The sequence below is a fragment of the Micropterus dolomieu genome, linkage group LG18 (genome assembly GCF_021292245.1).
Source record: "Micropterus dolomieu isolate WLL.071019.BEF.003 ecotype Adirondacks linkage group LG18, ASM2129224v1, whole genome shotgun sequence".
NCBI classification, from domain to species: domain Eukaryota; kingdom Metazoa; phylum Chordata; class Actinopteri; order Centrarchiformes; family Centrarchidae; genus Micropterus; species Micropterus dolomieu.
In genome coordinates, this window is record NC_060167.1 from 23,684,385 (window position 1) to 23,712,261 (window position 27,877).

Genomic DNA, 27,877 nt, shown 5'->3' on the forward strand with positions numbered 1-27,877 from the left:
ACCTTGTATTTAGTGAAGTGTGACGCTCTTTGAAATTACATTTACTTGTTATCATGCACTCTAAAATCAAGTGGTGTTTCTTGGTGTAATAAAGCCCCTAATGGCTTCTCAGACCCAGAGCATGATTGGCTGATTGCTTCTGTTGCTAGGCTACAGCACCACGGTATGCCTCAGCAATACTGATGGTGGCATCACATTAAGGAATAAAAATGAAAAAAAAGATGAGCACAAGGAAAAATATGCTATATAATGTTATTTAATAATGGTACTCTATGGTGGAACCATAAAACATTTACAAAATATTCACAAGGTGATGCAGTCAGTTGACAATACATTTATTTCAATTATACATCTTCAAAAAGTTTATACTCAGAGTGCATGGTTCAAACGCTGCATTCTCTTTGCAGTCTGTAGAGCAATCTATTGTGACATCATACAATAATTCAATACTAACTTCATTTACATATGCAAGAACCTGCAATCTAACAAGGGTACGAACCAAGAATAAAGGTTATATACAAAATGTACAACAAAACACCATAACATATATCCATCAGACACGGTCTAAAATGACCAATAATTTCTCCCTGATTACCGCATACAAATACAATGCAACTTACTCTCATTTCTTAAAAATGTTATACATTTCTCAATCACTAATGGGTGATTTTCATAAAGATTTCCCACACGGTGACATGTTGTGAAAATAGCTTATGTCATTTCAACAGGGCATACACAAACTCTCCTCGCCAACTGTGTATCAGACATTTCTATTGCTATGTTGTATATTGATTTCAGAGGTCTTCTCAATGTATGGAAAGTGCCCTTTACACATTGTGGCATGAATGTACTGTAAGAAATCATTGTTGGTATGTTGTTAATGTTTGTACATGTTCCTTTTTTCCTCTGGGCGAGTGTGTCCCTCTTGTTAGCTTTGTGAGCTGGTATAGGAGGACAAAGTCTAGTGAGGGACAACAGGCTCATTCTACTTTTTGGTCTTCAGAACAAAAACTGACAAACTCCAGGAGGGAGAGATGATGACCTGCTGGCCTGTCGACTCCAGGCTCCCAAGGAAGAACACAGTCTATGTTTTGAGTTTTTTTTTAGCAACTCTGGAAACAACTGGATGAGGAATCAGTTTGAATTCAGGAGCCTCCGCCTCTTGCTGTGCCTATATCTTTCACTGATATTTTTTCCCCAAGCTCAGTCTCGTACAGTGTCAGACTTGGCACAGCTACCACACCAACTGTCCATCATGCATAGGCCAGTGTACTTTGTGTGGCAGGCCAGGCTTGCATGGGGAGCAGGAAGGCTCCCCAAAGCAGATACTTCAGTGAGCATTAGCTCTCTGAACTCAAGGATCTATGCGGAAAGCTAAAAGCTTGTCAGAGTGTTGGTTATTCAGGGTGCGCAGGTCCGGCAGACGTAACAGCAACTTTGGGAAGAGTGTGCTGTCATCTGGGCGGCGACTGGTTATAAGAGAGCGCAGAGCTTTTATTAGATTCTCCTGCAGCTGCTCCACTGCTCCCACCTCCACTATACCAGAGCGATCTGCAGAAAGGGAGAAGAAATTGTTTAGATGTCGTAGACATGAGCAAATGTGTGCATATGGATGGATGTGTTTGTGTGCATGTATGTATAAGTATCTTACAAGTGTCTTACCAGCAGAAACCAGCACAACAGCCATGAAAAGGGCCATCTCGTCCGGCTCCAGACCCAAAAAACCTAGCTTCTCGCTGAATTCAAACATGGAGTCCAGTAAGGAACCCATGCCAAGAGCTCTCAGTGATGCCAGTGAGTATGTCTGCCCATTGAGGAATGTCACGGTCCTCTCCTTGGGGTCAAACAGTGAGCAGAACCTCACCATCAGAACCTGTGGACAGAAGCAGACCAGGTTAGCATCAGAAAAGACTCAAAAGGATAAGAAAGCAAGTGAATAAAAAAACTTCCACACTCCCATCAAGAAATTCTATTTAACTGGATGTACCTGGAAAGTGCCGGATTTGAGCAGCATGACCTGATCATGCTGGCTAAGAGTCTGGAAGCCCGGGATGCTCTTTGCAAACTCCACTACTTCTTTAACAGCAGGGGTGAAGCACTGGGAGAAAGACTCCCAGACCTCCTGACTGGAACGACTGGCCGGCGCCACGGGACATGAATTGAGTGGACATGCCTGCAGGAGAGACAGAGAAGAGAGGAAGTGTTAAGTACTTTTTATTTACATTAAACTGAAAGATATTCACATACTGGATAAGGGGGGAAAGTCTCACCAGCACTTTGGCTCCTCCATTTAGCTTCCAGGGGCAAGGACTTTGGTTCTGGGAATCCCTTGCTTGGTAGCTGTTCTGATTGGCTGAGTAGGACTGAGATGACTGGCGGCCGGTGACAGGGCACTGATTCTGATGGGAGAAGTTGTACCTGGCGTTGTCAATGTTGGAGTTTTCATTGTTGGTGTGGGCAACAGGGCAGGTTGTGGGGACATGGTAGCTTGATGTCAGGTTTGCCTGCTCCCCCTGAACTGTGTGCTGAGTCTGGGTTGCCGAGTGTGACCGGGAAGGCTCCTGTGCCGAACTGTGCTTGAAAGACAAAGAGCCGATGTTGCCGTTGCCAGCAGCCATCTTGAGTGGTTTCTCGTCACTGTTCATTAAGTTGCTGCGGTAAGACTGCGATATGGAGCATGCTCCTTCATTTGTCTGGTTCTGCGGACTGCAGGGGGCATCGGGAGGGGGTGACACTTCCATTTCCATGGAAGCTGATTCGTTGAGACTGTTCATGTAGCTCTGCATCTCATCCAGTAGTCTCTGCTTCTCCCGTTTGGGAATACGCCCAAAACGCACAGCTGAGGACAACAGGAAGAGAGCATCCTCTGTTAGTATTTACTGGCATCAGGCATCGATATCTCTGGCAGCTCCTTACTGGCAGCACTTTGATTAATACACAGAACAGCAGAAACACTCATTTTCACATTCAAACAGTACAGAGAAACAACCACACCGTGCTCTAATATGTATTCTACATCTGATGCTCAAGATGTAATCTCTTTGTGGATTACTCATCCTCCTTTCCAGCCTTTACAATACTCCCTTCCCCCTTTTCAATTCTTCTCCACTGACAGCCCTATTTATATCACGCTGTATGCTACACCACCTCCCCCAGCCTTTCTCTGCCTTCCTGTTGAGCACTCGCTCTCTCTTTTTCTGTGGAAGTAGGTCAGTGGGTCAACAGCACTGAACTTGATGTCATTAGCACCAGAGTGAGTGAGAAGTGGAAAGGTCATAAAGACAAGGGAGGCAAGTAGGAGAGGTGATGAGACAGGTATGGAAAGAAATTGGATGATCAAAAATTAATCTGGGAGCAGATATGTTCAAGTCACAGACATGACTTGAAAATCAATGGTTGCTCTATAACATTATCATTGTGGGCTTGTAGAACCAATAAGTCTAATAATAATCATTCTTTTTAACGTATCTGTGTGCCTATGAAAAGTAAATGTAAAATATCGTTATTATTAATAAATTTTCCCTGCCGTGATCTGATGAATTAGCGGGTGATTTTTCACTCCTGCATTTTGGCTTTTTTGGGTCAGCTAAAAATATTCACTCTAGAAAAAGCATGATTTATTATCACCTAGTTTAGCCACACCCCAAGAGATCAGAGTCCTGCGGTGACTCTGCGGTGAAATAATGCAGTAGAGCAGATTACTGTGTAGTAATATTATTTTAAGTTTGAGCACTGTAGGCTTTCATGATTAAACAGGACAGAATGACATTATGTCTCAAGTGATTATTTGTTAATGCCAGTGTTGAGAAAAAAAAAAAAGTAGGTACGGCTGTACATCTTGTTGAGCACTTGGTGTAATCAACAACTCTGTGCCCCAATTTCCCAAAATAAACCATATTTGTCACAGTTTCTCCGTGACTGATGACTACTGGGACTCTAGAGCTCCTCTTGCCATAAATCAGACATCAGGGCAAGGAGAGAGAAAGACAGATGGGAAACGGAGAGGAATGGAGAGAGTAAAAGAGACAAGAACATGAACACCGTGTAAATATCTTCTTTAAGGACACTAACACCATCTCTCACCATCTCTGGACATTCCCACGGAGAGACACTTCTTAAAGCGGCAGTGCTGGCACCTGTTCCGGTTCATGCGCATGATGAGACACTTTTCGTTCTTTACACACATCTTGTAGTGGATATTCTGCTGAATGCTGCGTCTGAAAAAACCCTGGGGAAGGCAAAAGAAGGATAGAGACTTTAAAGGGTGTCTTTTGTGGGAATGTGTCTGTGCTTGTACCTATTGATAACAAAAGACATAATACTATATTTATTTAGTCTCACCTTGCATCCTTCGCAGGCGTGCACGCCATAATGGAACCCAGATGCGATGTCCCCACACACCTTGCAGAGAAGCACCATACCTCCGGTTTCTATGAGAGAGGCATACATCCATTATCAGAGAGAGAAAAACAATAACAAAGTGCTGGCAGGTAAACGTAAAGGAAAACAGGAAGGAGGGAAGTGAGTGGGGTACTTACTGGTGAACGTGCCAGTGAAACCACAAGGTCTTTTGGCCACTGTGGGGTGGTTGTAGGTTGCCGATGATACTGTTGTTATCTGGGCAACGGGAGCGTTGTTTACTTCAGGAAACTGGAAGACCATTCTTGGGGAATGAGTTCCTCCCCCTTGTTCCCCTCTCTTGCTCAGGGCCCCAATCTCCTGAAAGGAGACACCCTCTGGTGATGAAGGCTGCGAGTGGGAGGAGGGCGACTGGGTCTGGTATCCACTTGAAGGACTGCCAGGACTCGGACTGGCACTGCCGGACGAGCCAGCGTAGAGGATAACACCACCTGGAGGAACAGAGGGGGGCAAAAACTCAGTTCACTGATCTTCATCTAGGTCTGTGTTCACATGTGAGTGGGAGTGCAAGTGGTGAGTGCACTGCTCTACTTGGACTCAGTGAGCGAACTTTGCAGACATTCACAAACAAACAAAATGATCATGTTGGGATAACAGAAATTTGATCTGATGAATAATTTATACAAAACGTCACAGCTGGGGCAATAACAACCCTGACCTGGATATCTGTGTCAAGTCTTTGGGTTTCTAATATGTTAGATATCAAATAAAAAAAATGTCATTCCAAAGTGTGTGTTGCTTTTACTTGTAGTGATGTAGTGGCATCTTGAAAGCTCATTGGAGAGTGTTATGTGAATAAATAATGCTAAATACACCATGACTAGGCAAGATAAATACTCTTATTTGATGGTTGGAACACCCACAAATGGTTATTTAGATTTTATAGTCTGACTTTCTACAGAGGCTGCATTTCTTTCATTTCCATTTCAACAGCCTGCAAGGTATCATGTCGTAGCAAAAAGTATTTCAGGAAATTATACGCACATCACAGCAAATCTATGTGCCATAAACAGGCCTTTGTTTAGGGAAGTCACATCAAGTCGGAAATTCTCAATTCCCCTTCAACACAACACCCATCCTCGGCCCTTGTTTTGCAGAAAGTGTTCTTCCCCGCAATATGAAAGCCTGCCCCTCACGTGCAGGCAAAGCCAGCCAGCTCCCTGTGTGCTTGCTCTCAGCATAGTCTTTCCTCCTCTTGCTTCTCCCGCCCCCGCCCTTCTTCTCAATTCTCCTCCCCTTCTGCCTCCTCCTCCTCTTCCCTCCCTCCCTACCCACTTTGGCTGCGGGCGGCAGACCCATCTATCCGCCAGCCACCTGACCGGGAGCTCACATGGACTCTTGACACAGTTCCCGCCTGGCTCACAAGGCTCTTTGCGCAGTCCCGTGTAGACAACAACAGCAGTACAATAACAAGCGCCAGGGCAGATCACGTTTGGCATAGAGAGGGCTTTAATGCTGTGACTACAGACGTAGAGGGAGGCAAGCAATCTGCCCTAAGTCGCTGCATTCCATAGAGTCACTAGAAAGTGTGCTGAGGTTAACAGTCACGTCGCTGCTGGCAACCATTTTGACACATATCAATTATTTGCTTGAGGTTTTTAGTCAATTAAAGTGAGTTTTTTTATTTTGCATCTATATCACAGGTGTTATAAAGATGGGAAAATGCCTAAATTAATTTACCCACTTTGACACAATTATTTTAATTTATAATATCATGGTAATAAAACTAAAAAAGTCATGAGAATTGAATCTTTACTTATGCAGACATTCATCATTTCAAGAATATTGTGTATATTTCTGCTCATTTCACTTTTATAATTATCCTCGTCTTCAGTTCAGAGTTTATTTGCCACTGCGTCAGGTGTCTAAATACCTTGGCATAAAAGCCTGTCAAGCAAAACGTTTCCCACGTGCAGAAATAGCATGCCTCACATTCAACATCCAGCTTCTGCATCACTGGGCTCATATCATGATGATCATGATTACACTGACACATGATTACACACATCAGACAGATAGAGATTTTCAACACAGCTTTGTAACAGTATATCAAATGTCTGCCCTACTCTGCCTAGCAGATAGTGTATCTAACTGTAGTGGCACTGTTATCTCAAGTACTACTAACAATACCCTTGGATTGTCTACACTGTCATTCTGCGCACATTTTCTCTCAAGGACCTTGAATCATCTGAAAAAAAGCCTCCCTCATCTCTTGTGCTTTCTCTCCTTGAGAAAACACGTGCTGCATTTCTGTTTAAGTGCCTCCTTAATTCCACAGCTCACACGTGTCAACACTGAATGTAAGGTACTCTGGTGGCTTGTGTGTGGTATCAGAGCAGACTGGGACTTAACGTCACACACAAACGTGCACATGTGCCTGCACAGTTTCCTATGTGTTTGTGTGGGTAATATAAAGCTTTATGGACATGTGTGTCACCTGCGGAGGACAGGGTCACTCCCCACCCGTCCTGCCACACGAACTCCACATCCACTTTCTACATTCAGAATCTCCGCACCCTGTGGTATTAAAACATTTGATATTCTGTGTCCTTGTAACCATTTCCTGGAAACTGGTTTGACAGAGTGCCAGAACGAGCTCTGGGAAAGTCATCCCTTGCTGTACACAGGCACAGGTTACAACATGTGACCTGCGGATGCACACAGAGCCATAAGAACTACAGAATAAACAAACCGCTCCACCGCCCTTCTTTTACAACTGTGCATGGGCACTAATCCCCACTGCACGTGAAACAGCTGGCCTCGTGTATATTTAAGAAGCGTTTTCAAGGAGGATGGTTCTCTGAAAGCAAACAAAGGGCAAAATTTGCATCATATCACATGGACCTCCAATGATCTTTTAATGCTTTATCAAGAAATATCAATGATTCCATTGTATGTTGTTCCAGTTTGATCTTGTTTTAAGGAGTTCTGTTCTTCAAAACTTTAAAGAGTTTTACATATTGTGTTTTCACCCATACATGTGTGATATAGGGTAGAAGAAGCAGGTTACACTCAAGTCTTTAGATAGAAATACAATCTGTCACCCTCTCAATGTGTATTAGCTAGTTGTGTGATCGTCTGTCAAGCTGAAAGCACTGAGGTATCTGGTTTCAGGACTGGCGTCAGAAATTTCTGGCATCTTTTTCATCATTAAGGACCTTAAGGCTCTGGCTAAAGAAATGCTTTTAGGTCACATGGTTACCTCTCTGAACACTGGAGGTTACATTAGTGGTGTTCATTGTACAGTCGTGGGCATCCCTTGACAAACTTTCAAAAATGACTATTCATTTTAACATGGATTTGCGCTCATCATCCCAGACACAGACCTATTCAGAATTAGGTTATTCAACTAATAATACACCCACATTCTTCATGGTAATTATACAGTCTGATCTTCAACCAGTAGAGTGGAAGGAATAGCCCATCATCGACTACTTTTATATAAGCTATGCTACACAATTTTGATATGGGCCAACTCCATGAATAATGTAAAATTCATCACACTGATCCACAGCTTCTGTTTGTTGTCAATGACAAACTGTACCAAAAAGGTAGACTTCTTTTGTGAATGCTGCAAGTGCTCAATGCCTTCAATGTGTTACACTTGCAAGATCTGAAACTGGTAAGCCCAGTTCGACTGGATCCAAATGTAGGTTAATGTGTTATTTCAGGAAGCAAAACTGTGATACTTCACGTTTAATATGGCCCATTATTGTTAATAATGAACATTTAAATCCAGTTATAGGAATCAGGACGAGAGAAAGGGCTGGTAAACCTCTCTGACCCACTGACCAACCTATCAGGGAAGGAAGAGGGATCCCCCGTGCGAGGAGAGTGCGCGCGGTGGAGAGAGGAGCGACCAGGAGGGGTGGAGTGCTCGGTTATCAAGTGCGGCACGTGGACACTGGGGCTGAATACACGTGCTGTCAGCACGAGGCGGGGTAACTGCGCATTAAAAATCCAGGCACATGATTCCCAATCGTATCACGACTGTTTCTACCCTGGGTGCACTGGGGCGGAGAGCAGATGAGAAGACATGACAGTCATAATGGTCACCTGCTGTTCAAGGACGCGGGTATAATGTCCGTCTGTATTTGATGTCATTTTTCTACTGGGACCCTATTTATGCGATATTATAAGTGGTGGCGTCATAGTGCATTATGATATTTCTGTCTCGCGTTCTAAGACACATAGTAGCTTGTTCTGATATGGCAGGCTATTCATTTAATTTGCTTTTGACGTAGGCCATGTTTAAGCGGCAATAGCCTATTCATGAACTTTCCATTGCTTGGCAGAAGTGGATGTTTACTCCGAATACTGTTCTTAAACGCACGGAACCAGCCACAGTGGGCGTGACTGTTCCTTGACATAGCCTACTCACATGTTTTTTGTAAAAAGCTGCGCTTCAGTCGCATTTAAAAAAAAAAAAAAAAAACCCAGCCCAGTCAAATGACTCACGCACTGCAACAAAGTAACAACTCACACTACTTCCCGTAAATGCCTCAGTTCATGGTTGGGGGCGATTTTACGGAAGTGGAAGCCAAAGCACAGAGTCTGCCGCAGAGTTAGGCTACTGTGTGACTCGCCTTGTCTAAAAATCAAAAGCACTAGAGTGAGGATGGGGCTTAAGATACAGTGATTACGTGGACAGAGAACGTGCCGGGTCAGTGGGCGTTTTGGGTCGCGCTTCACGTAGCCTAAGTTTGTTTACGTGTGAGAATCGGAAGTCCGCCGCAAAGACTGACGAGAGAGGACTTCCCTCCCCAGCTCACTCACTCAAAGCTCTCAACTGTCTGCAGCCCAGAAGCACTTGGCAGCATGCCATATGTTACACAGCTGAGTTAAAAGCCAGCCATACACTCACTCTATAGTATAGCTATGGCTGCATCATCCCTCAGCGCGTGACTGAACAGTGAGATTATCAAAAGCGTAGCCTATATAGTGATTAAAACGCAGCCGCTTCGGCTCTGCAGAAATGAGAAATTGCAGAACTGATGAAAGGTGTTTAAGCTACTACACAGTGTTTTAAAATGACATACAGTGGAAGTGGATTTAAAACAACAACAACAACGGCATCAATGAGTTTCTACGCAGGCGGGGCGCTAATCAGTTTTTTGTAGATATTGACTAATGCTATTATAGTAGCTATATGAACAATGCTGATAAACAATCTTTATTAACCAATAGGTACACTTGCAATCTAAGAATGAGGCTATTTTATGTGTGGAATTGCAATGGCATCTATCACTATGCACCATTGTCATGCTTTCTTTACTCCCATCTCCAGATGATTAAAAACAAAAGACATACAGTAAAGTATAAATTTTACTTACCACCAGGACTATTTTCCATGTTTCCTAGTCGATCGATGTTGTTCAGCTGTTCCGTGCTGTTTAACTGTGGACGTTTAATTCTGGACTGACTGCCTTTGCTTGCCACAGAGGAGTTTCGTTGATATAGAGGTGAGAGTTAATAACTGCCAAGGCATAGAGTGTGTATCCAAAAGCTCAGACCAACAGGAGTGTGCGCGGGGCATTGGGGGTTTGAGGAAACCCGGTCGACGAAGAAAGAAAAAGTAATAAATGTTTTTAAGAGGAAATTAGCGCAGTTGCGCTGATCCAAAATAACTTCCGAGGTGAGTGTGTGCCGCTCGGCTCTCCGTCTGCGCACCTTGCAAATGCCAGGCTGTGGTAAGATACCAACTGCACAGGGCTTCTCTAATTTACAGAGGTCCCTGAGCGTTCAGATGCTTGCCATGTACAGTCATTAGTAAAACATGACCAGAGTGGAAGTGGTTTAAACACTCCCCACTCGTCAATACGCAACACGCGTCCTAAAATAACCAGCACGTTTTCAGGTGCCTGAGAAATGTGACCGTTTTTTTCTGTCTTCTTTTTGTGTGCCCCGTTAACCGCCTGTTTGTTGGTGTGTATCAGGGATCTCTCTCTCTCTCTCCCTCTCTGTGTCACGCTCTCTGAAAACATTTCACCCACCTCCTCTCCTCATGCCCCCACTCTTTTTACTCTTTCGCACTGTTTCATTGGCCAAGAGCCCCGCGTGGACACGGCACATTGGGCTCGTTCGACTTTGGAATGATGGTAAGCTCTGCAGCATGTGCGCATGGCATGTGAGCTCACGCTGCCCTACTGACACACATTTTATGCTAATGAGCCGCCTGGGCTCGGCGATAAGAAAACGAGGAAACGAGGAGGAGAGAGGTCTCACTCCTGCCTCATCTCCCGTCTCCTTTTACAGGTTTGTTGGGTGAGGACAGACGATAATGGGCTTTAATGCCACGACAGAAATCATGTTTGATAATGACGCCAGCGAATGAAGAACAATAATTATGTTTAACGATGTTATCTTTCTGCCGGAGCCAGGTTGCACAAGCACCTCAAAGGTAATAAATCCATTTCTTTTTCAAGATGGAAATGGGGGTAACCTATACCTTTAAGAGTTTAGACACGTTTCAAGAGATGTAGCAGGTGAGCTGAAGAAAAATGTCTCCCATTTTTCCCCTCTTTTTTTGTTAGGCCTTTTGTTGATTTCTTTTAAAACCAAGAAAGCAGATTTATTATTGTTCCTACCTATTCCATCACACCTCATTTGTCTGCTGCTTTCACATTTACCTTTTCATTTACTTATGATGGAATATAAAATGCAGGGATTAGTGAGAGTATTGTTAATATAATAAGATGGCCTAAATATAGTAAATAAATCAAAGTTAGAAAGATATAGGCTATAGAATACATTTTCCTATGCCGGTTTCTATTAAATGTAGGAGCAAAATCAATAATGCATAATAAGCAAGGGAGGCATGTGGACAGACTTTGACACACTGACCTGAAGGTTATTGTAGTTTTGTTTTGTTTTCTCACTGTCTCTCTATCTCACTGGTAACATTTTTTATTTGTTCTATTGTAATTTTCTCTTTCACATAAAAAATGATGAGGCGGAGAAAGAAAGAAAACAAAGCGTTGCACCACAATGTGAGGTGAATATGTCAAAGCCCTGTCCACGTGCCTTTCCCGCTCCGCATGAGCAGAGCGCACGCGCAAAGGCTGACGCCCACATTTTCAAACCGGAAACAGGTGCAGCCTTTGGTTAAGCAGTGGCTGCCTTTCTCGTACATAGACGATCTTTGCCTCGATGAACTGGCACGTGGAGAAAGGGCGGTGCTCACCGTGACTCCCACCCCCGCCCTTCCTCCTCTCCCATCACGTTTCTTTTCTCTGTACAGATTGTGTTTGCTGAAAGCCAAAATAACGCCGGAGATTGGCTGGGGTAGGGTGAATGTAGGTCAGGAGCTACTCGTGCAAACATGAGCAGCGAAAAATAACCTAAATGTGCCTAAAAATCGCTGTGTCCTCACAGAAAGCACAAAAAAACCGCCTGTTGCGGGCAAGCACAAGGGGGATTAAATATAGGTCACGTACGTCGCTCACCCTGTGGGGGTGGGGTGTTTATATTCATAACCTGTTTCTTATTCTGGAAAGGTGAGTTGAATGGAAAAACTCCTCATTGCAGCATTCAACTTGTAGGGAATTAGGCTAAGGGGTCATAGTGTGTTTGATGTAAAACTCATCACCTGCTCTGTATCAGTGTCATCTGCTTGTGGCATTTCGACACCAAAATATTTGAAAATAGGGCGCATGTTTAGAAATACATATTTAATATAATTTTAAAGTGTTTAAAACTGCCCTATACCATTTACTACCAGGTAAAATAAGACAATTTATATTTTGAAAGAAAATTAATTATAAATGTATTTTTTTAAAACCCAATCCACATTTAAGTGCAATAAATAATTCACGACAGTTCTATTACTGTATTATTAAAATGATATGTAGGGCCTACCATTGATACTATGTGGGGGGGGGGTAGCTCAACTTCCTGTTTGATGCTTGCCCCACCCTTTTCCAGGATTGAAGGGCAGAATGAAAATAGATTTAAACATGATCTTGTGAGAAAATAAACTAATGTTCAATAATAGCCTACCTCATGTCCCATACCTGAATTGACTCAACATTTTAAAGTGTAAAAAAATGATGAATGATGAATCAAATTTTGTTGCAGACCCTCCCTGGGATTACCTGGACCCCACTTTGAGAGTCTGAAGTAGAGAGATCCCCAACACAAACACGATCTGTAAATCTGAAACAGGAATACAACAGCGCCGATCTGTGGTGAAATAAGCTGTGCAGCTGATGGATTAGGCAAATGTGGCTATTGTTCTCATTGTATCCAACATAGAATCAGGTCGTCTGAACATGAAGAGTTATTTGGGATATATAGTCCGTGATGTTGACTTTTGTTGGTGTTGCATGACAGCATATAATTAAAATATGTCAGGGACAAATAGTAAGGTTTAAATAAATAATTATTTATGGGGTTTTTTTTTTTCAAAAATGTGCATGTTTAGGAGAAACATAGTTCATCTGTTGAAGTTTGGGCATCATGTCACTATGCCTGTCAACTGTTCAGGCAACAATAATGCCCTGAGAAAGTAGACATCCACCCTCCCCACTCCCCTGTCAGAACTAAAAAGCAGGACTATATACTTTCCACAAGGTGGCAGTGCTTGTATAGGTAAAGGTATGTGAGGAATATTGTCAGTGGGCAGTGTTTGGCTATTTCATCAAGTTTTCCAAGTTCTCACAGGGTTTAAATTCAACAGCATTAGCCTCCGCTGTCACAACACTTCAGCGTGGATGTATGTTATGTCAGCAAAGATGAAGGGACTAAATAAGACATATATGACACCAGCATTGGTGCTCTAATTAGAGTTATGGGGCCATAAAAATAACTAACTCTGTTTGTAGTATATGCACACACTGTGCTGAGGCCATGTATTTCAGGGTTGTCAAAACAAACTGTGACTTGTGGAATTTATAAGATTTTTTGAGTCTTATTGCTATGTTGTTATGGCTCCAGTGACACCTGGGAGAATAAGCACAGCTCTGCCCGGGGCTCTCATACATCACCTTACGATTCCTCCATGACAAACTCACACTTTCATTAATAGTATATCGACGGTTTAGTTGTACTTGGAAAGTTTTAAAGAAGCAGTATCATTATCATTTTTAACTGCAGAGATGCCGCAGTGGTGTACTGTATTGGTGGCTACTGGCTTTTAATCTTCTGTATGGATCCAGCCCTGTTGTTCTGCATTACTCATATAGCCTCAAATTTGAAGGGGCGAACTCTGCTCTCTGCGTGTGCACAGTTTCTCAGTTCTCATGTGAACTGAAATCCGTACAGAGGCAGTATGTGCAAAGCCCAGATTTAGATGCCAAGCCTGGGTTTAGATGTTGTATGACAGAGTTTTATCCCCCACACCAGACTAAAAGGGAAGACTAAATGGGACAGGCACAGCAAAAATAAATATGGAGTGAATGCTAACATTTAATATGCATGCCAGTTTACTTATAGTGACGTTGAACTTTCTCTCTCTTTTCCATGGCGAAAACCAGCTCCACTGGCCCACTGACCCCATGTAGTGGCCGAAGAAGAACTGCAGCTTTATCCAGTTGGACAGTTACGATGGATGGATGGATGGATGGGGATTTGTTTCCCCTGCCAGGAAAGGTAAGTTTAAACAATAAGAACAACTCTTAGGATATAATAATTGATTAGATTTGATATATGTTTTCTCAAGTTTTCAGAAACACAGCAGGTAATAGTAAAGTAAGTAAAGCAATTTAAAGTTTAAAAACAGTGTTTGGCAGTGAGTCCAGAGGCAGCAGAGTTGTAGGAAAAAGTGACTTCACGTTCAACGTACAATGGCAAATTAGCCATTAAATACCAGTCAGTTTAAGTGTATATATGAGGTTGTGCAGTAGAGCTTTGTCCTTGTCACTTTGGGTTACAATGATGATATGCTAGATGTGTTTGTCCAGGTAGAGGCAGAGCCAGTGTGGGCTTCTCAGGGGTACAGGTAGGGTGCTTTCTTGAGTATCTCTGAGGCGAGGATGTTGCCTTTTCTTCTGTCAATTGTTTGAGCAGAAACCGTCACATTAAGAAACAAATGAAAATAGTCACAAATAGGCCTCCATCACCATGAATCCAATAAAGCCAAAACAAAATGTCAGCTTTTAATGTACTCAGAAAGGTTCCCAGTCTGCATGGTGCTTGAAGGGACATTTGATGGAAACAGCTGGTCACAATAAAATGCACAAAACAAATACATCAACAATGAGCTAGGAGATATTGTACTGCTGGCTGCATTAAGGTCTAAGTAAGTAACATTCAAAGGTCACATTAAGTCTCCTGATAAACAAAAAGCAGTTTAGAACCATGATAGCAGGAACGACCTTATGTCTGATACTTGCCCCTGTTTACCCTCCAGAGGGCATTTACATTTTCTGACAAGCAGACAGAAACATCGCAGCACGCAGCCAAAATCTGCTGAGGTCTGTTGACAGGCAGCCTCTTGTGAAGAGGTGCCAGGTTATCCTGAGGGGGGACAACTCCATCCCTCTTCTTTCCTAGCAATTTAGTGTATATACTTTTGTTTTAGTACAGCGAGGAACATGGAAAAAGAGTGAGGAAAAAATCTGATTGGTGATGAGTTGCTTAATGCAAATAAAACATTAAGAAATTTTCTGTCTTTGGTGGAATTTTACATTTACATTTATTCATTTAGCTGATTCTTCAAAAGCAGGTGTCTTAGCATCAATTTATACCAAGGCAAATTCCTCGTATGTAAAAATGTACCTGGCAATAAACCTGATTCTGATTCTTATCCACTGCTCCATCACCACCCCCTGTTACTTCTACACTTGTGACAAACTGCATTCAAAAATCTTTTTTAACTTGGTAATCCATGGCTGTATGTTTTACAAGGCATATTCTATGTTATTACAACTGTATTATCATTCGTTATCTGTTTATACAGCAGCCTCCTCTTATGGGTGTCCACAGGAAGAGTAATATTTGTGAACAAATACATCCCAATAAACACTTATATCAGCTACTACATTATAGTGTATTATAAACCACATATTACATGTTTATATCCTGATTATATACACTAAATAGGAGGACTTAAAATAAAGTGTTGCCTGTTAATTAGTGAGCTTAGCCAGGTGCTGGTAGATACATTTTGTTACCTTATTTGGACAGAGCCAGGCTAGTTGTCTCCACCTGTTTCCAGTCTTTTGTCTAAGCTAAACTAACCCGCTGCTGGCTGTAGTTTCATATTTACCACAGAGACATGAGAGCTCAGCAAGAGAGCGACTAAGAGTTGATGTGTCTAACTTTTCCTTCAAAACAGATATTTACTCCTTGTTAGTCATTTGAGGGCAACGTGTACTGATAATCTTCACATTTTCTGACTGTGTGAGTTGACGAGAAGCATGTCTTTGTGGACTGCCTCATGTGGGGATGAGGTGCAGGTTGAATCTGGCCCCTGAATTGGGAAAAAGGCGTGCGTCTGGTGCTCAAGAGGAATGAGAGGGACGTGATGCGGGAGCCACCATGACACTTTTCCCAGTCTTGTTCTCCCACTACTCCAATTACCCGACTTGATTTCTCCCTCGTCCAATCATTTCAGTTTTGTAGTGCTGCGCCCTCCAATCACCATCTGTCCTCCAGGCAGTAACACTTATACATATCTGCTGTAATTAGACAATCATTTCCACATGTGGATCAAACTCCTTCAACCACTCAACCTCTATACCTCACCCTCCCATCCGCCCACTGTCTCCTCTTTCCTCCCTCTGTTTTTCTTATTTCCCCGTCTCACACTGGACTACCCTCCGTGTGCCCCTTTTCACTTTTTCTCTCCCCCTCTTTCCCCCCGCTTTCTGATTGAATTACCATAAGTGCAGGTTTTGGCCAAAATATGCCAGCTTGTTCTGATTAAAACGGTCCATTTTATACCAGAGACTTTCCAAATGGCTGTGAGCAGTTTGCATGTGTGTTTGGGGGTTGTGTTAGGAGGAGGAGTATGGCTAGTGGTGTGTGTGTGTGTGTGTGTGTGTGTGTGTGTGTTTGTGTGTGTGTGTGTGTGTGTGTGTGTGTTTGGGGGTGGGGGGGGGGGGGGGGGGGGGTCACATGCAGTTTGTGTTGAAAAGAAAAATGCTGCCAGACAATATCGTATGGCAAAGATAAAGAGTGGAAGCCCAAGAACGAGATGGGGACAGCGTGGAAGGCGATGGAGAGGTAAAGCGGGAGGGAGCATCGGGGAACAGAGAGGGAATGAGACAGTAATAGTAGTTGACAGAGTTGGGTTCACAACAGGTTCATGGTGACATCATGGTTGAATTTTGGGGAACATTTATATAGGAAAAACTATTCGCTATTTCTTGGATGCACATGTTACACCCCAAATCTCCATTTTCTTAACCACCCTCTCTCCTCCTTTCTCTACTTAGTCACAAACACTAATTGTTGCCAACAACGGCAAATATTCAAATGTGCTTTGGCACTTTAAAATACAGTTCTGGCCCTGGCATGGTGAATTTGTGCATCTTTGTGTACTCATGTGGTTTACCCGGATTTTGCCTCTGTTTGAATGAAAAGCCTCCCTCATCTCTCAGGTTGTGTGTTAAACTTTATAACCCCAAACTGACAACTGCTACCCAGAGTGTCACTCTTTTCTCTCCTACCTTTTCTTCCCCCAGTCCATTTTCTTTCCTCCTTTGCTTTTGTGTGTGTGCACGTCTAGCCAGCCCTCACCACTGGTACAGTATGTTCTTTGTGTGCATGTTTAGCTGTTTGAAAGACAGAAAAGACACAAAGCAGCCATGGGACCCGAAACGTGTTTATGGTGTATGTGTGGGTGTTATTATATTTGTGTCAGCTCTTTTTCTTGCTTGAAGGAAATTAACAGCAGGGATCTGTGGTGTATTAAAGCTTTTTTGTGTGTCTTCTGCATGTGTATTTATTTTTATTTTTTTTGGTGCTAGTGTTTAGTGGTTTGTGGGCATTTGCCAGCCTTAATATGAGTGTAACTCTGTCTCCGCCTTTCTGCATGTATGCTTGTATATTTGCGTGTGCCAATGCAAGCGAATGAGCTTGTCATGCATGCCTGTCATCCTCTGCATGCCTCTCTCCGTGCACCACAGAGCTTCACATGACATCAATCTGAGAGCAGCGGGATAGTGATCTCATTACCAACAGCCTGTTGCTGATTAAAACCTGCCGTCTGCACCCTCCTCCTTCACCCTTTCTTTTCTTCTCCCTCATCTCCTTCTCTCTCCTGCTTCCTTGTCCTTTGCCCCCCCCCCCACCACAGCTCCAGAGTTGCACTATTCTGCGGTTTATCCACTGCTCGCTGCCAAAAAGGGCCCCATTTCAAGCTCTGCAGAAAGTTATAAGTGCCCCTCTTTTTCAGTTTTCCTCCTAAGTTTCTATGTTCTTTCTTTGTTGCTGTACATCTTGAGGCTGTCTTCTCCAACATCCTATACCTTCAGGCCTCATCGAAACCCTTCTCATGTTCCAGATTTTCTTTCTCAGGTAATCTGCTTTTACACTCATTGACACTAAACAAGAACAAAAGTGGGAGAGAATGAAAGTGTCTGCGAATGTGTCTGAGAGTGTGTGTGCATGTATCAACATGTGGACACATGTGCTTATTAGTGCCTAGTGGATTTACAGTAAAAAATACACAAATGCTTCTTTCACACTCAGCCAGAGGTTATACACAACCCTCCTCTTTGCGCATTTCACTGACACAGAAACACAAACAGGACTAACCTTTCACCTCCCTCGCCGACACTGTTGCTGTGAAGAGTGGTAGTCACCCAGATGGTTAGAGCAGCGGACCTGTGATTGGACGGCCTCTACTTCCATATTTGTGATTAAAAAAATGTGATCCAAGCCAGAAGTCTCATGGCAGAAACTGCATATTTTGACAAAGGTTTAATATAAACATTAAATTCTGTATTTATGTTAATGTTATACTCAGTGGTTTTGTTATATTAACCATTCAGTAGACTATCTAGATGACAATCTTACTATTTACCTTAAGTACAAAATAAAGGTACTAAGGCAGGCAAAAAAATGATGTTTTATATTTGTATATTAAATCCCATGCTAATAAAATCCATTCCAGGTACTTCTTTTGTTCTACTATTGAAAACACACATATCACTACGGAGAACAATTTACTTTCATTTATCCATTCCTCCCTCACCATGTGGCTTAGATCTGTTGTTTCTATGTCATGTATGAAAGGAACCCATGAAGACGTCTTCACAGAATTCTTGATGGTATGATGGGATTGATTACATACTAAACATATTTTGTATATTCTATCATAATTCTTGGAGAATATGCATTTAGCGCCTAATTTAGTAAGTGGGAGTTTGATGGTGGAATGCTTAGTGTTTATGTAAAGCACTGCCATATTGTGTCAACGTAATCATTTGCCTTTATAATGGCAGATGTAAAATAGTTTGGGGGACTATTTAGAGCTTTTAGTGTAGTTATTTTTCCAATGAAAACTATTTTAATAAGTAATAAGGAAAAATTAAAACTTTGAAAGGTCTCCAGACACTGGTTTGATTTAAATTGAGTGTCCTCCTTGCTAGTAAAATTTTTCTTTTTATATGCAGGCATCAATTTATTTTGACATACTTAAGTACAATTATTCACACAGTTTTTAGTATGGGGCAAACTCACTCAACAATGACAAGCTTGTTGCAATTTTCTTGGTAATATTAGGGTAAATGGGTGAATGAGTGTGCATAAACGTCATTTAAAGAGACATAGTTGGTAAACTAAATGAATGAGAACTCAAATACAGTAATTTTATGTTATCTTATTAACCTGTCAACTTACAAGTAAAAAACTAAATTGTGCATTTGTCTTAGCTTGTGTTTTGGAAGGTGACCTGCGCTGACAGTTAGGCCAGTCAGTCAGACAGTAGCAGACAGTTTTATCTCTGACATGAAGAGGCAGGTAGCTCTGCCCCTCAGGGGCAGTCTGGCCAGGTTTGATCTCATCACAGATCAAATGTATCGCCGTTAAATGCTTCCTTACCAGAAAACCGCTGGGCTAATTTGCTTAGGAAAATTCTGTAGGAGGAGAAGAGTTCACTTGAACTGATTTAAAGGTGCGGGAACTGCCTGGAGAATAGCCCTTTGTACTTCTCAGCCTAGGAAAGATGGAAAATAACTCATGGTAGTTTGTGTTTTGGAGATTTAAGTCATCTAACATATATACCGGGCTCTGTGTGATTTTGACAGAAGATATCTATGCTGTAGATTTGTTATACACAATATATTGCGCACTCTTCTTATTTGTAGCACTTCAGATGTATTATACATTTAATAGTAGTTGCAATTTAGATTACTGTAAATAAGTTTAGCTTGTACAGTTGTTCACCTGAGTAGTCTGTACAGATTGACTCACTGTTTGCATCATAACTGACATTGAATGTTGCATTTCCAGTTTTTAGTTAAAAGGTTATTGTTTCAATCGTAAGGGCACTGATGCTGAAAGGGTGTATTTCTTTCCCATCTGTTGTGAGTTGTATTTTTTCCCTATGGGTTTCTGAGTTTTTGCCATTGTTTCATGTGTCCTTCTGTTTGCCTCTGCTTCTCTCGTTTAGTTCATGTTTAGTGTCATTCCTGGTCTGTGCACTTCTGTATCATTTTGTCCATGTTTGTGCGGTGTTCTGTTTAATCTTAGTTCAGTCTGTCTTCCCTGTTAGTTGTAGTTTATTGGTATATTTGTGATCTGTCTGCTTGTGTTCTGGATCAGTTATTTATATTCTGTTTCTTCCTGGTTATTAGTTTCCCCATGGCGTTATTGGTGTCTCTCTGTTTTCCCTGCTGTCTCTCTGTGTCTCGTTAGCCTCATGTCTTTCACCTGTGTTGCTCCCGCCCTAGTGATTATCCCTGGTATATATGTGTGGTCTTTCTGTTCAGCCCTTGGCTGGTCATTGTTCGTGTTACCCCCTGTCAGTTGTGGCTTCAGTCTCGTCTTGCATTTTTCCTGCCCTTGGTGTTTTGGATTACCTGTGTTGGATTTCTGTTTTGTTTCTCATTTGTTTTTTTCCGGACTCAGCCACTTGGTATGTAAGTGTGCTCGCTTTTTGTTTGTTAAATAAATCATCTTTTGAACCGTACCTCCTCTGCCTTGAGTCCTGCATTTGGGTCCTCCAACCTGCCTCACCACCACTTATCGTAACACCATCAGGGATATGTAGTCACAATAAAGCAATGAGTGGCCCTTGATTGGCCCCGGCACCTGGACAGCTGGCCACGGTCCCAAAGTTGAGGCATTGTCAACGCGAAGTGAACGCCAAGGGCTGATACTGATATCCCCAAAGGTGTGCAGCCCTCTGCAGCATGTGTGTTTGTGTATGTCTGTGAGTTAATGACTGTTTCATTAGTGCGAGTGTGTGCGCATGTGCGCCTGCACCGGTCTCCTGCGTGTGTTGGTGTAGGCCTATCTTTGGATGGTGAGCAGACGAGGAACACATTTAGAAATGCAAAACAAACACTCACAGGGTAGAAATCCAACAAAAGAGTGTTGACTGACAATACAGTGTAGAGGGAGTGGAGATGAAGAGAGAGAGAGAGAGAGACTATGAGACAAAGAAAGAAAGACAGAGAGAGGGAAAGGGAGGGGGTGGGCAGCAAGTTGAAACCTAAGCTTTCTGGACCCTGTTTTCCCTTCCTCTGGGCATTCTGTGGCTAGTAAAAAAAAAAGTGCTGTATATTTGAAGTGTTGGATCACGTGACAAAGGCAGGGTTTGTGAATCAAAGTACACAATGATTTCAGGAGGAGAGAGAGAGGGAGAAAGGGTGTGTGTAAGTGAGCGAGAGAGAGAGAGGGAGAGAGAGAAAGACGGGAAAAGGAGAGGGAGGCGGAATGCAACAGGCTGAGCTCTATCGACGCTGTGAGAGGGACTTCTGACTGACAAACACAACTACTACGCTCCTTCCCAGCTCCTTTCTCCTCTGACTTATCCTCACTAACTGCCAGACTGTGTGCCGTGTTTACAACTTACCAGGTCTGGTAAGTTTGGTTTTGGTTGGAATTCGTAAGATCTAATTTTCCTTATAACTTCAGTCTGTTGGCGGTGTGCGAGAAGAAGACAGAGGACATGTCAGAGCATGAGTGAGATGTGTGTGTCTGTGTGTGTGTGTTTGTCTTGTCTCTCTCCCTCTCTCTTTCTCTCTCCCTCTTTCTGTGTGTGTGTGTGTGTGTTTCTGGGACAGCATGACTGGAGAGATTGAGTTTCCTGAGGACAGCTTTAATTGAGAACAGAGATTTTGAGAGAGGGAGCAAGAACAACAGAAAAAAGCTAAGGAGGGGAATGAAAGCTGATCAGCACTTGCATATGCTCCGGGGCCGCTCCATGTGAGGAGACGAGAGCTTGTGGAGATGTGTATGTGTGTGTGTTAGTGTGTCTGTCCTCATTTGTTTTGCGTTAGTCCCACTGATGGATGCACATCTATGTGTTTATTCTTGACTTCATAAACTCTGATTCACAGTCGCCGAAAGAAAAGGTCCTCTGTACAAAAAAAAAAGGGGGATGTGTTGTGGTAAAAAAAATGGAAGTTAGAATTCCCCACATTTTCAAAGAATACTATATAACACACTGCATATACTATTTTATTATTTATTATTATACTATTGCTACAGGTGAGCTTGTGACCATCTCAGGTTCTTTTCCAGCAGCAGACGAAGTGGCTGCTTTAGCCGGCAGGCTCTCAGCCAACAGACTAGCTGTCAGACTTGATGGATCACTCCATCATCATCACAAATGGCTGAGTAGGTCTGGTCTACCTGAGAATGTACACACTCAGTCACTCATCCCTCCCCCCACTGAAGGTTATGTAAACAGGTTTCCATTCACACAATTACATAAGCGGGATGGAAACACTGAAATAGGCTTCTCCGGATATCACAAGACAGTCTGCTGTGTGTCTCATCACTGCTGCTGCTTTGCATTGTGTTTATGTGTGTGTGTGTGTGTGTGTGTGCACGTGTGTGCGTACGCGCGCACTTGTGTGAGTAAACTTACTGACCCACTCATATTGAAACATATTGAAGTCCTTTTTATACAGTCTGTGAATCATTTCAAATAGCATCCTTTGTGCGCCATGTGCTATATAAATACAGATGCATTGCTTGATTGATGATTGTGATTAAAGTGCTATTTATCTGGTAAGTGCTTCTTCCCAGCTGATCCGAGTGGCCCGCGTCTGTCCACTAACACTATACTGCTGACTGGCCTCATCGTGCCACTCTATGCTATGCAGTCCAATGCAAGGGCCCGCTGCAAAGCCCTTTTAGCAAACTCTTGACAAATCTGTTCCAGATTAATTTTCCTTAATGTCTTGAGGAATGTTCATCAGCAAGTCCACAGGGATAGGTGGACGAGTCTATAAGCAGGGCATGAACAGCTGGGTGTAAACAATACACAGTACATTAGAGATCACATTCTGGAGAGGAGTGACAAACTTGCTAGATATAGCTTCTTCTTCTCCCTTCTCTTCTTCTCTTCTGTTAGAATGGATTTGATTTTTGACCATGCTTTTCATCACTTTGTAATTTTCTTTGTCATTGGACGTCCGCAGAGTGTCGGCTACTGAGTGAACTCTGTTCCCAGGTCAGATTCTTTCAGCTTTTAAAATCTAACATTTAGGGTGGATGCATCTGCTCTTGGTTAAGTATGTTTTTTTTCTGTGGTTTCATCATTTGCAAAAGAAACTTAAAGAAAAATGTGCGTGTGTGTGCATCTGTGTGCATTGATTTGGGATTGTTGGATATAGCGCTTTTACTGCATTGCAATCTCATCTTTGTTCTCTATACTCTTCAAGAATGGCAGCCCCTCAGGCTTAGGAGGGTGTCTGGCACCTCTCCGTCTTTCTCTCTCTCTCTTTCTCACTGACTTTTTTCCTTCATATTTCCTCGATATAAAAAGAAAAGAAAAGAAAAAAAAACACCAAAGAAGCCCCATCTTCTTGGCTGGTCCGTGTCAGCTGAGTTTGATTTTGTACAGGGTTGTTCTCATGGTCGCTACATATAAATGGAAACTTTGAACTTCAAATACAAAGAAGCGAGCACTCGCTACTTGTTTTTGAGAGGGGAAAGACACAAATGTTTTCTTGTTCTGCAGAGTTACATATTGTCCACAGAGTTATTTCGAGAGATTTTGGTGAGAGCCATGGACTGTCGTGGAATGTGAATGTGGTTCGGCTTGACGTGACATTCATTATTGCTTCTGCTGCACTTTTATAAAATTCAAGGCTGAATGTGTCTCAGTGTGTCTAAAGAGCTCTTCAATGTGTTTAATCGTGGCCCGGGGCTGCTCTTCAGTACGGGCTACAAGTCCCTTTAAATACACTTCTAATCCTCTCTGTGGAGGAACAACAAGGCACAGATTTTAAGTGTGTGCGTCTGTGTGTGTGACTTAGGCGGAGCGGGGCTTCGGGAAGTCTTTAGTCTCACTTTTCTCTTTAATACCAAATGAAAAGCTGCCTACCAAATGCTTCAATTAGGCCTGACCCATGGCCCAGGCTGCTGAGCCTGGAGCGACAGGGGCTGACCCCGGCTCCGACCTGGAGACCCCTGGCAGCCCGCAGGGTTGGCTCCACATAATGACAACATTGTGTGTTTTATGAAACATTACTATCATCATCATCATCATCATCATCCCCATTAGCACCACTAACACAGTATTCGCACTGTGTTATTCCAAGTACGTCGGATAGTTTAGATTTGTGAGCAAGAGTAAAGCGATAAGTTAGTCGAGAGTCAGGTGACACTTTGTGGTAAAGAATAAACAAGGTGAAGAGTACTCATGGTGGCTTTCAGATCATTTTCTAGTAGGTGATGATTTGATTGTTGCTGTAATTCTATGATTTAGTGTAGTGTGAAGATTCGTTTATTGTATTTTTAAAATAAGCTAAATTGTTGCCAAGGTAACAATTAATCCAAGTTAGGGCTGCAACTGCAATTATTTAAATTGTTTATTAATCCAGTATTTTCTCCATTAATTAGTCCAAAACCAGTTTACTATTATGAAAGATAGATATAGATAAAGATATAAACTGGAAATATACATTTAAGAAGTTTGAACCAATGAATGTTTAAGGCATTTTAAGTAAGAAATGGGCTAAATGATTAATCAATTATCAACATTGTTGCAGATTCATTTGCCAATTCACTAATCAATTAATCGTTTCTGCTGTATATACATTTTACTTGAGAGCATTAATCTAGATGCTGAAAGACACTTTACATAACAAAACTAAAAATGTTAAAAACACAAAACTAATAAAAACTAAAAGCACATATATAATTGATTGAAAACCTTATAACTAGTGTAGACTTCCAATTACCACACATTTCTCAGCCCAAAAAAGGGAGTCATTATACCATAAAACTGAAGATTGACTGTAATTCCCTAGTCATCTAGCCTATTTCTCTGAAAATGCTGCACCACATTATCTCCACACAAACAGGACATTTTTTTATGATGTGCCGGGAAAAAACGTCTTCCGTGTGTGTGTGTTTGTGTAGGAGCTCACAGACAGCAAGACTTCTCTGATTTCAACACAGATTTGTTTTCCACAATGTAACGTGAGCACAATCACAGAAAAAACTGTGTGCATTCATGGTGAGTTTACAGCGTCCTTTGAAAGACACAGGACGCGTACCTGTCGACATCACCGCAGCTTCCACCAAACCTGTAGCCGGTTACGATGACAGCTCTGACACAGAAACGCTACTTTGGAGACTAGTTCCAGGGACTCCACAATTTCACACCTTTCTATTAGATGTATGGACAGTAGCTGGATTTGTGATGCGTTCAAGCACAATTACTTATTTTAGTTTCATTATAACAACTATAAATTATAAAAAAAAACATTGAATTGATTTTTGAAATCTGAGCAGAAATACTGGTACCTCCCAACTTCCACTCATGTGCATTCCCTCCCATTTCCACATCTGCCTTTAGTAGATATAACTCTATTTTAAATTCTATTTTAGTAGATTTACTGACTGAAGTCCAAGTGTGGGTGTGAAGTATGTGGAAATACGCTTACTGGCTTTCTCAGAGTTAGATGAGAGGATTAACAGCACTATGTTTGTATGCTTAATATGAAACTAGCTTAGCATAAAGACTAAAACAATAAAAAACAGCTAGCCAGGCTGTTTCCAAAGGTAACAAAATTGGCCCACAAGCACCTCTATGGCTCACTTATATTATATCTAATCTTTTTAAATGTGGGTTTAATGTAGATTTCTGTACCAAACTATTTCTTGGCCAGGTGCGGTGACTTCCTGGTCCTGACACAGCCACACTGCTGTTAAAATTATAAGCTAAGCTACCCAGCTGCTGGCTGTAGCTTAGTGTACATATATGAGAGGGGTATCAAACTTCTTACCTAATTCTCAGCAATGTGTTTCACAAAATGTGCAACTATTCTCTACTTGCACTGCAGTGCAGTGTGACAAATAGGCCTGTCCCTTTTACAAACTGCTGTTGTTTGCTGTTTACTTCCTGTCAACTCTGCAGTAACATTACTGTTTACAGTTTTCAGTTAGCTTTTAACATATTGTTAATAGTATTTATTGTTTGTTTTTATACATAGTGTTTTTGATCATTTTTATGATGACCTCAGTGACTTAGATAACCACTGAATTAGCTAGCACCAACGTTAGCCAGACTGTTTTGTCCACTCTGTATCTGAATGGTATCCCAGAGCTCTGGGTGCCCACATATGGCTACAGTAACGACAGTGGATGTAGGAAACTCAGTGGCTTGCTGCTGCAGACAGGTGGAGACACAACTTTATAACCCCAAACACTAAAATTAACTCTGAGCTCCTCCCATCGGTACATGGCATACAAACTGTAAACATTAGGCTACCACACTGAGTGGCTAGTTGCTAACTGTTATGCTATCTAAGACACTGAGATGATTATCAAAATGTACAAAGCTAACTGTAAAAAGTAACTAACTTAATTAGGATGACCAGTTGAAAATGGGTGAAATTCGGGACGGGGGGGGGGGGGGGGGGGGGGGGGGGTACATTCAGTGTCAACTGACATTAACACACGTGAAAATCACAAAACACAGTGCTAAAATTAATTATTTTTATTCATGAAGTCACCTGTATGTCATTAGGAAAAACACAACAACTGTGGATATGTAAGAGTGGGTAAATCATGATCTTTTACCTAATTTTTATTTTTATTTTATTAATTTCATCAGGGCAGTGTCTGTCACATCTGTCTGCACAACGCGAGTGTCAGATCTCTCTGCTTTGACTACCTGAACCCTGTCCTCGTGACTATAACTTCCACTAACCACAAGAAAACTAATTGTTACTTTGTGGCAACACTGTAACAACACTGTTGACACACTGTAGGCTCCAAATAACCTGCAACCCCTGCTGGAGCAAGAGAACTACACAACGATCTGGATTTAATGATTAATTAGGCTATAATCAAAATTCATGTTAAGTCTAATTTTCGGGACAACTGCTCATACATTACTATAGTGCAGTTGGTAAAACGGATATGCGTCAGACTACATTGTGCAAGTAGAGAATAGCCTTAAAGCAACATTATGTAGTATTTTTATCTTAAAATAACAGCTTTAAAATCATTTTGATGATGCACTGACTTGTAATAGGATGAACTGAGTTTCTGTCATTGCCACTCTGGGCTCCCTACGCTGGAAACTGCTCTTCCCGTCGGTAAATGGCTCTAGATCAGAGCTAGCTCAGTGTTGTCAGTATGGACATCATGGCAGAGGCCGCAAAGAGACCAAAGAAGTTTTTGAGGAAGCGAAAAAGAGAGAGTGACCGAGAAAGAGACCGGACAAGAGCAAATATCAGAGTTGCTTTTACTCGTTGGCGTGAGCTAAAAGAGCTGAAAGGGCGTGGGACAGATGCCAAGCTGGCGTCTTTCTGTTGGACTAGTAAGTAACTTATTAGCCAGCTTGCTGTGTCTTGTGTTGTTGCGCTTGCTTGATGTTTCGCTGTGTTAGCAAAGTTGCGACTAGAAGAAAATCAGCCATAGAGGTTTTGCTGCTAGCTATAAATCTCAAGTTGAAGTTAGCAAATTAACTAGATAAAACAGACGTACATCTGTGACATTACTGTAAGTGCTCTTGCGTCGATTGCTGTCTAAATTTGTTGGCTAGCTTGCTACCCAAGTTTCAAGCAAATGCTGCTACTGCTGCTGCTGGCGGAGAGCAGTGCCAATGTCAACCTCTATGGACATAACGTTTGCTAATAGAGAGCCTAAGTCCCTCCAGTTCCAGTGGACCACCATGGGATCTTACTTCGGGAAAAAATATTGTACGGTAGTCAGTGGCAAGAGACAACTAATTTTTTGATTCCGTTTGAATTGTGCTCTGAATTATATGATGATGGTCAATTTAAAATGTATATTTAAAAGTCAAGAAAATCAGTTTGATGTAAAACTGTTGAGGTATAAGACTGTGAAAATACATTATTACAAAGACCACAAACCC

At 42.1% G+C, this 27,877-nt stretch overlaps 2 protein-coding genes across 5 annotated transcripts in view; one reads left to right on the forward strand and one right to left on the reverse strand.

Moving 5' to 3' along the window:
* Positions 1-238: 238 nt before the first annotated feature.
* Positions 239-10,552, reverse strand: LOC123956900 (nuclear receptor subfamily 1 group D member 1-like). 2 transcript variants are annotated; one of them, XM_046029421.1, is made up of 8 exons: positions 10,413-10,552; positions 4,539-4,850; positions 4,342-4,430; positions 4,084-4,228; positions 2,271-2,839; positions 1,988-2,173; positions 1,663-1,873; positions 239-1,551 (listed from the first exon to the last, which is right to left on the reverse strand). In XM_046029421.1, the coding sequence occupies exons 1-8, from the start codon at positions 10,531-10,533 to the stop codon at positions 1,355-1,357; spliced, it is 1,830 nt and encodes a 609-aa protein (XP_045885377.1). In that variant the 5' UTR covers positions 10,534-10,552; the 3' UTR covers positions 239-1,354. The 2 variants fall into 2 exon arrangements, with proteins under 2 accessions (XP_045885377.1, XP_045885378.1); XM_046029422.1 differs by lacking the exon at positions 10,413-10,552 and adding an exon at positions 9,753-10,404.
* A 10,729-nt stretch (positions 10,553-21,281) lies between these two features.
* LOC123956901 (retinoic acid receptor gamma-A-like) overlaps positions 21,282-27,877 on the forward strand; it is a 43,882-nt gene continuing 37,286 nt past the window's right edge. The window contains exon 1 of one of the 3 annotated variants that reach the window (XM_046029426.1): positions 21,282-21,388. The gene's annotated coding sequence lies outside the window, so the exon portion shown is untranslated. Of the gene's footprint in view, positions 21,394-27,877 lie in introns of all 3 variants that reach the window. The other 2 variants (XM_046029423.1, XM_046029427.1) reach the window with 2 other exon arrangements.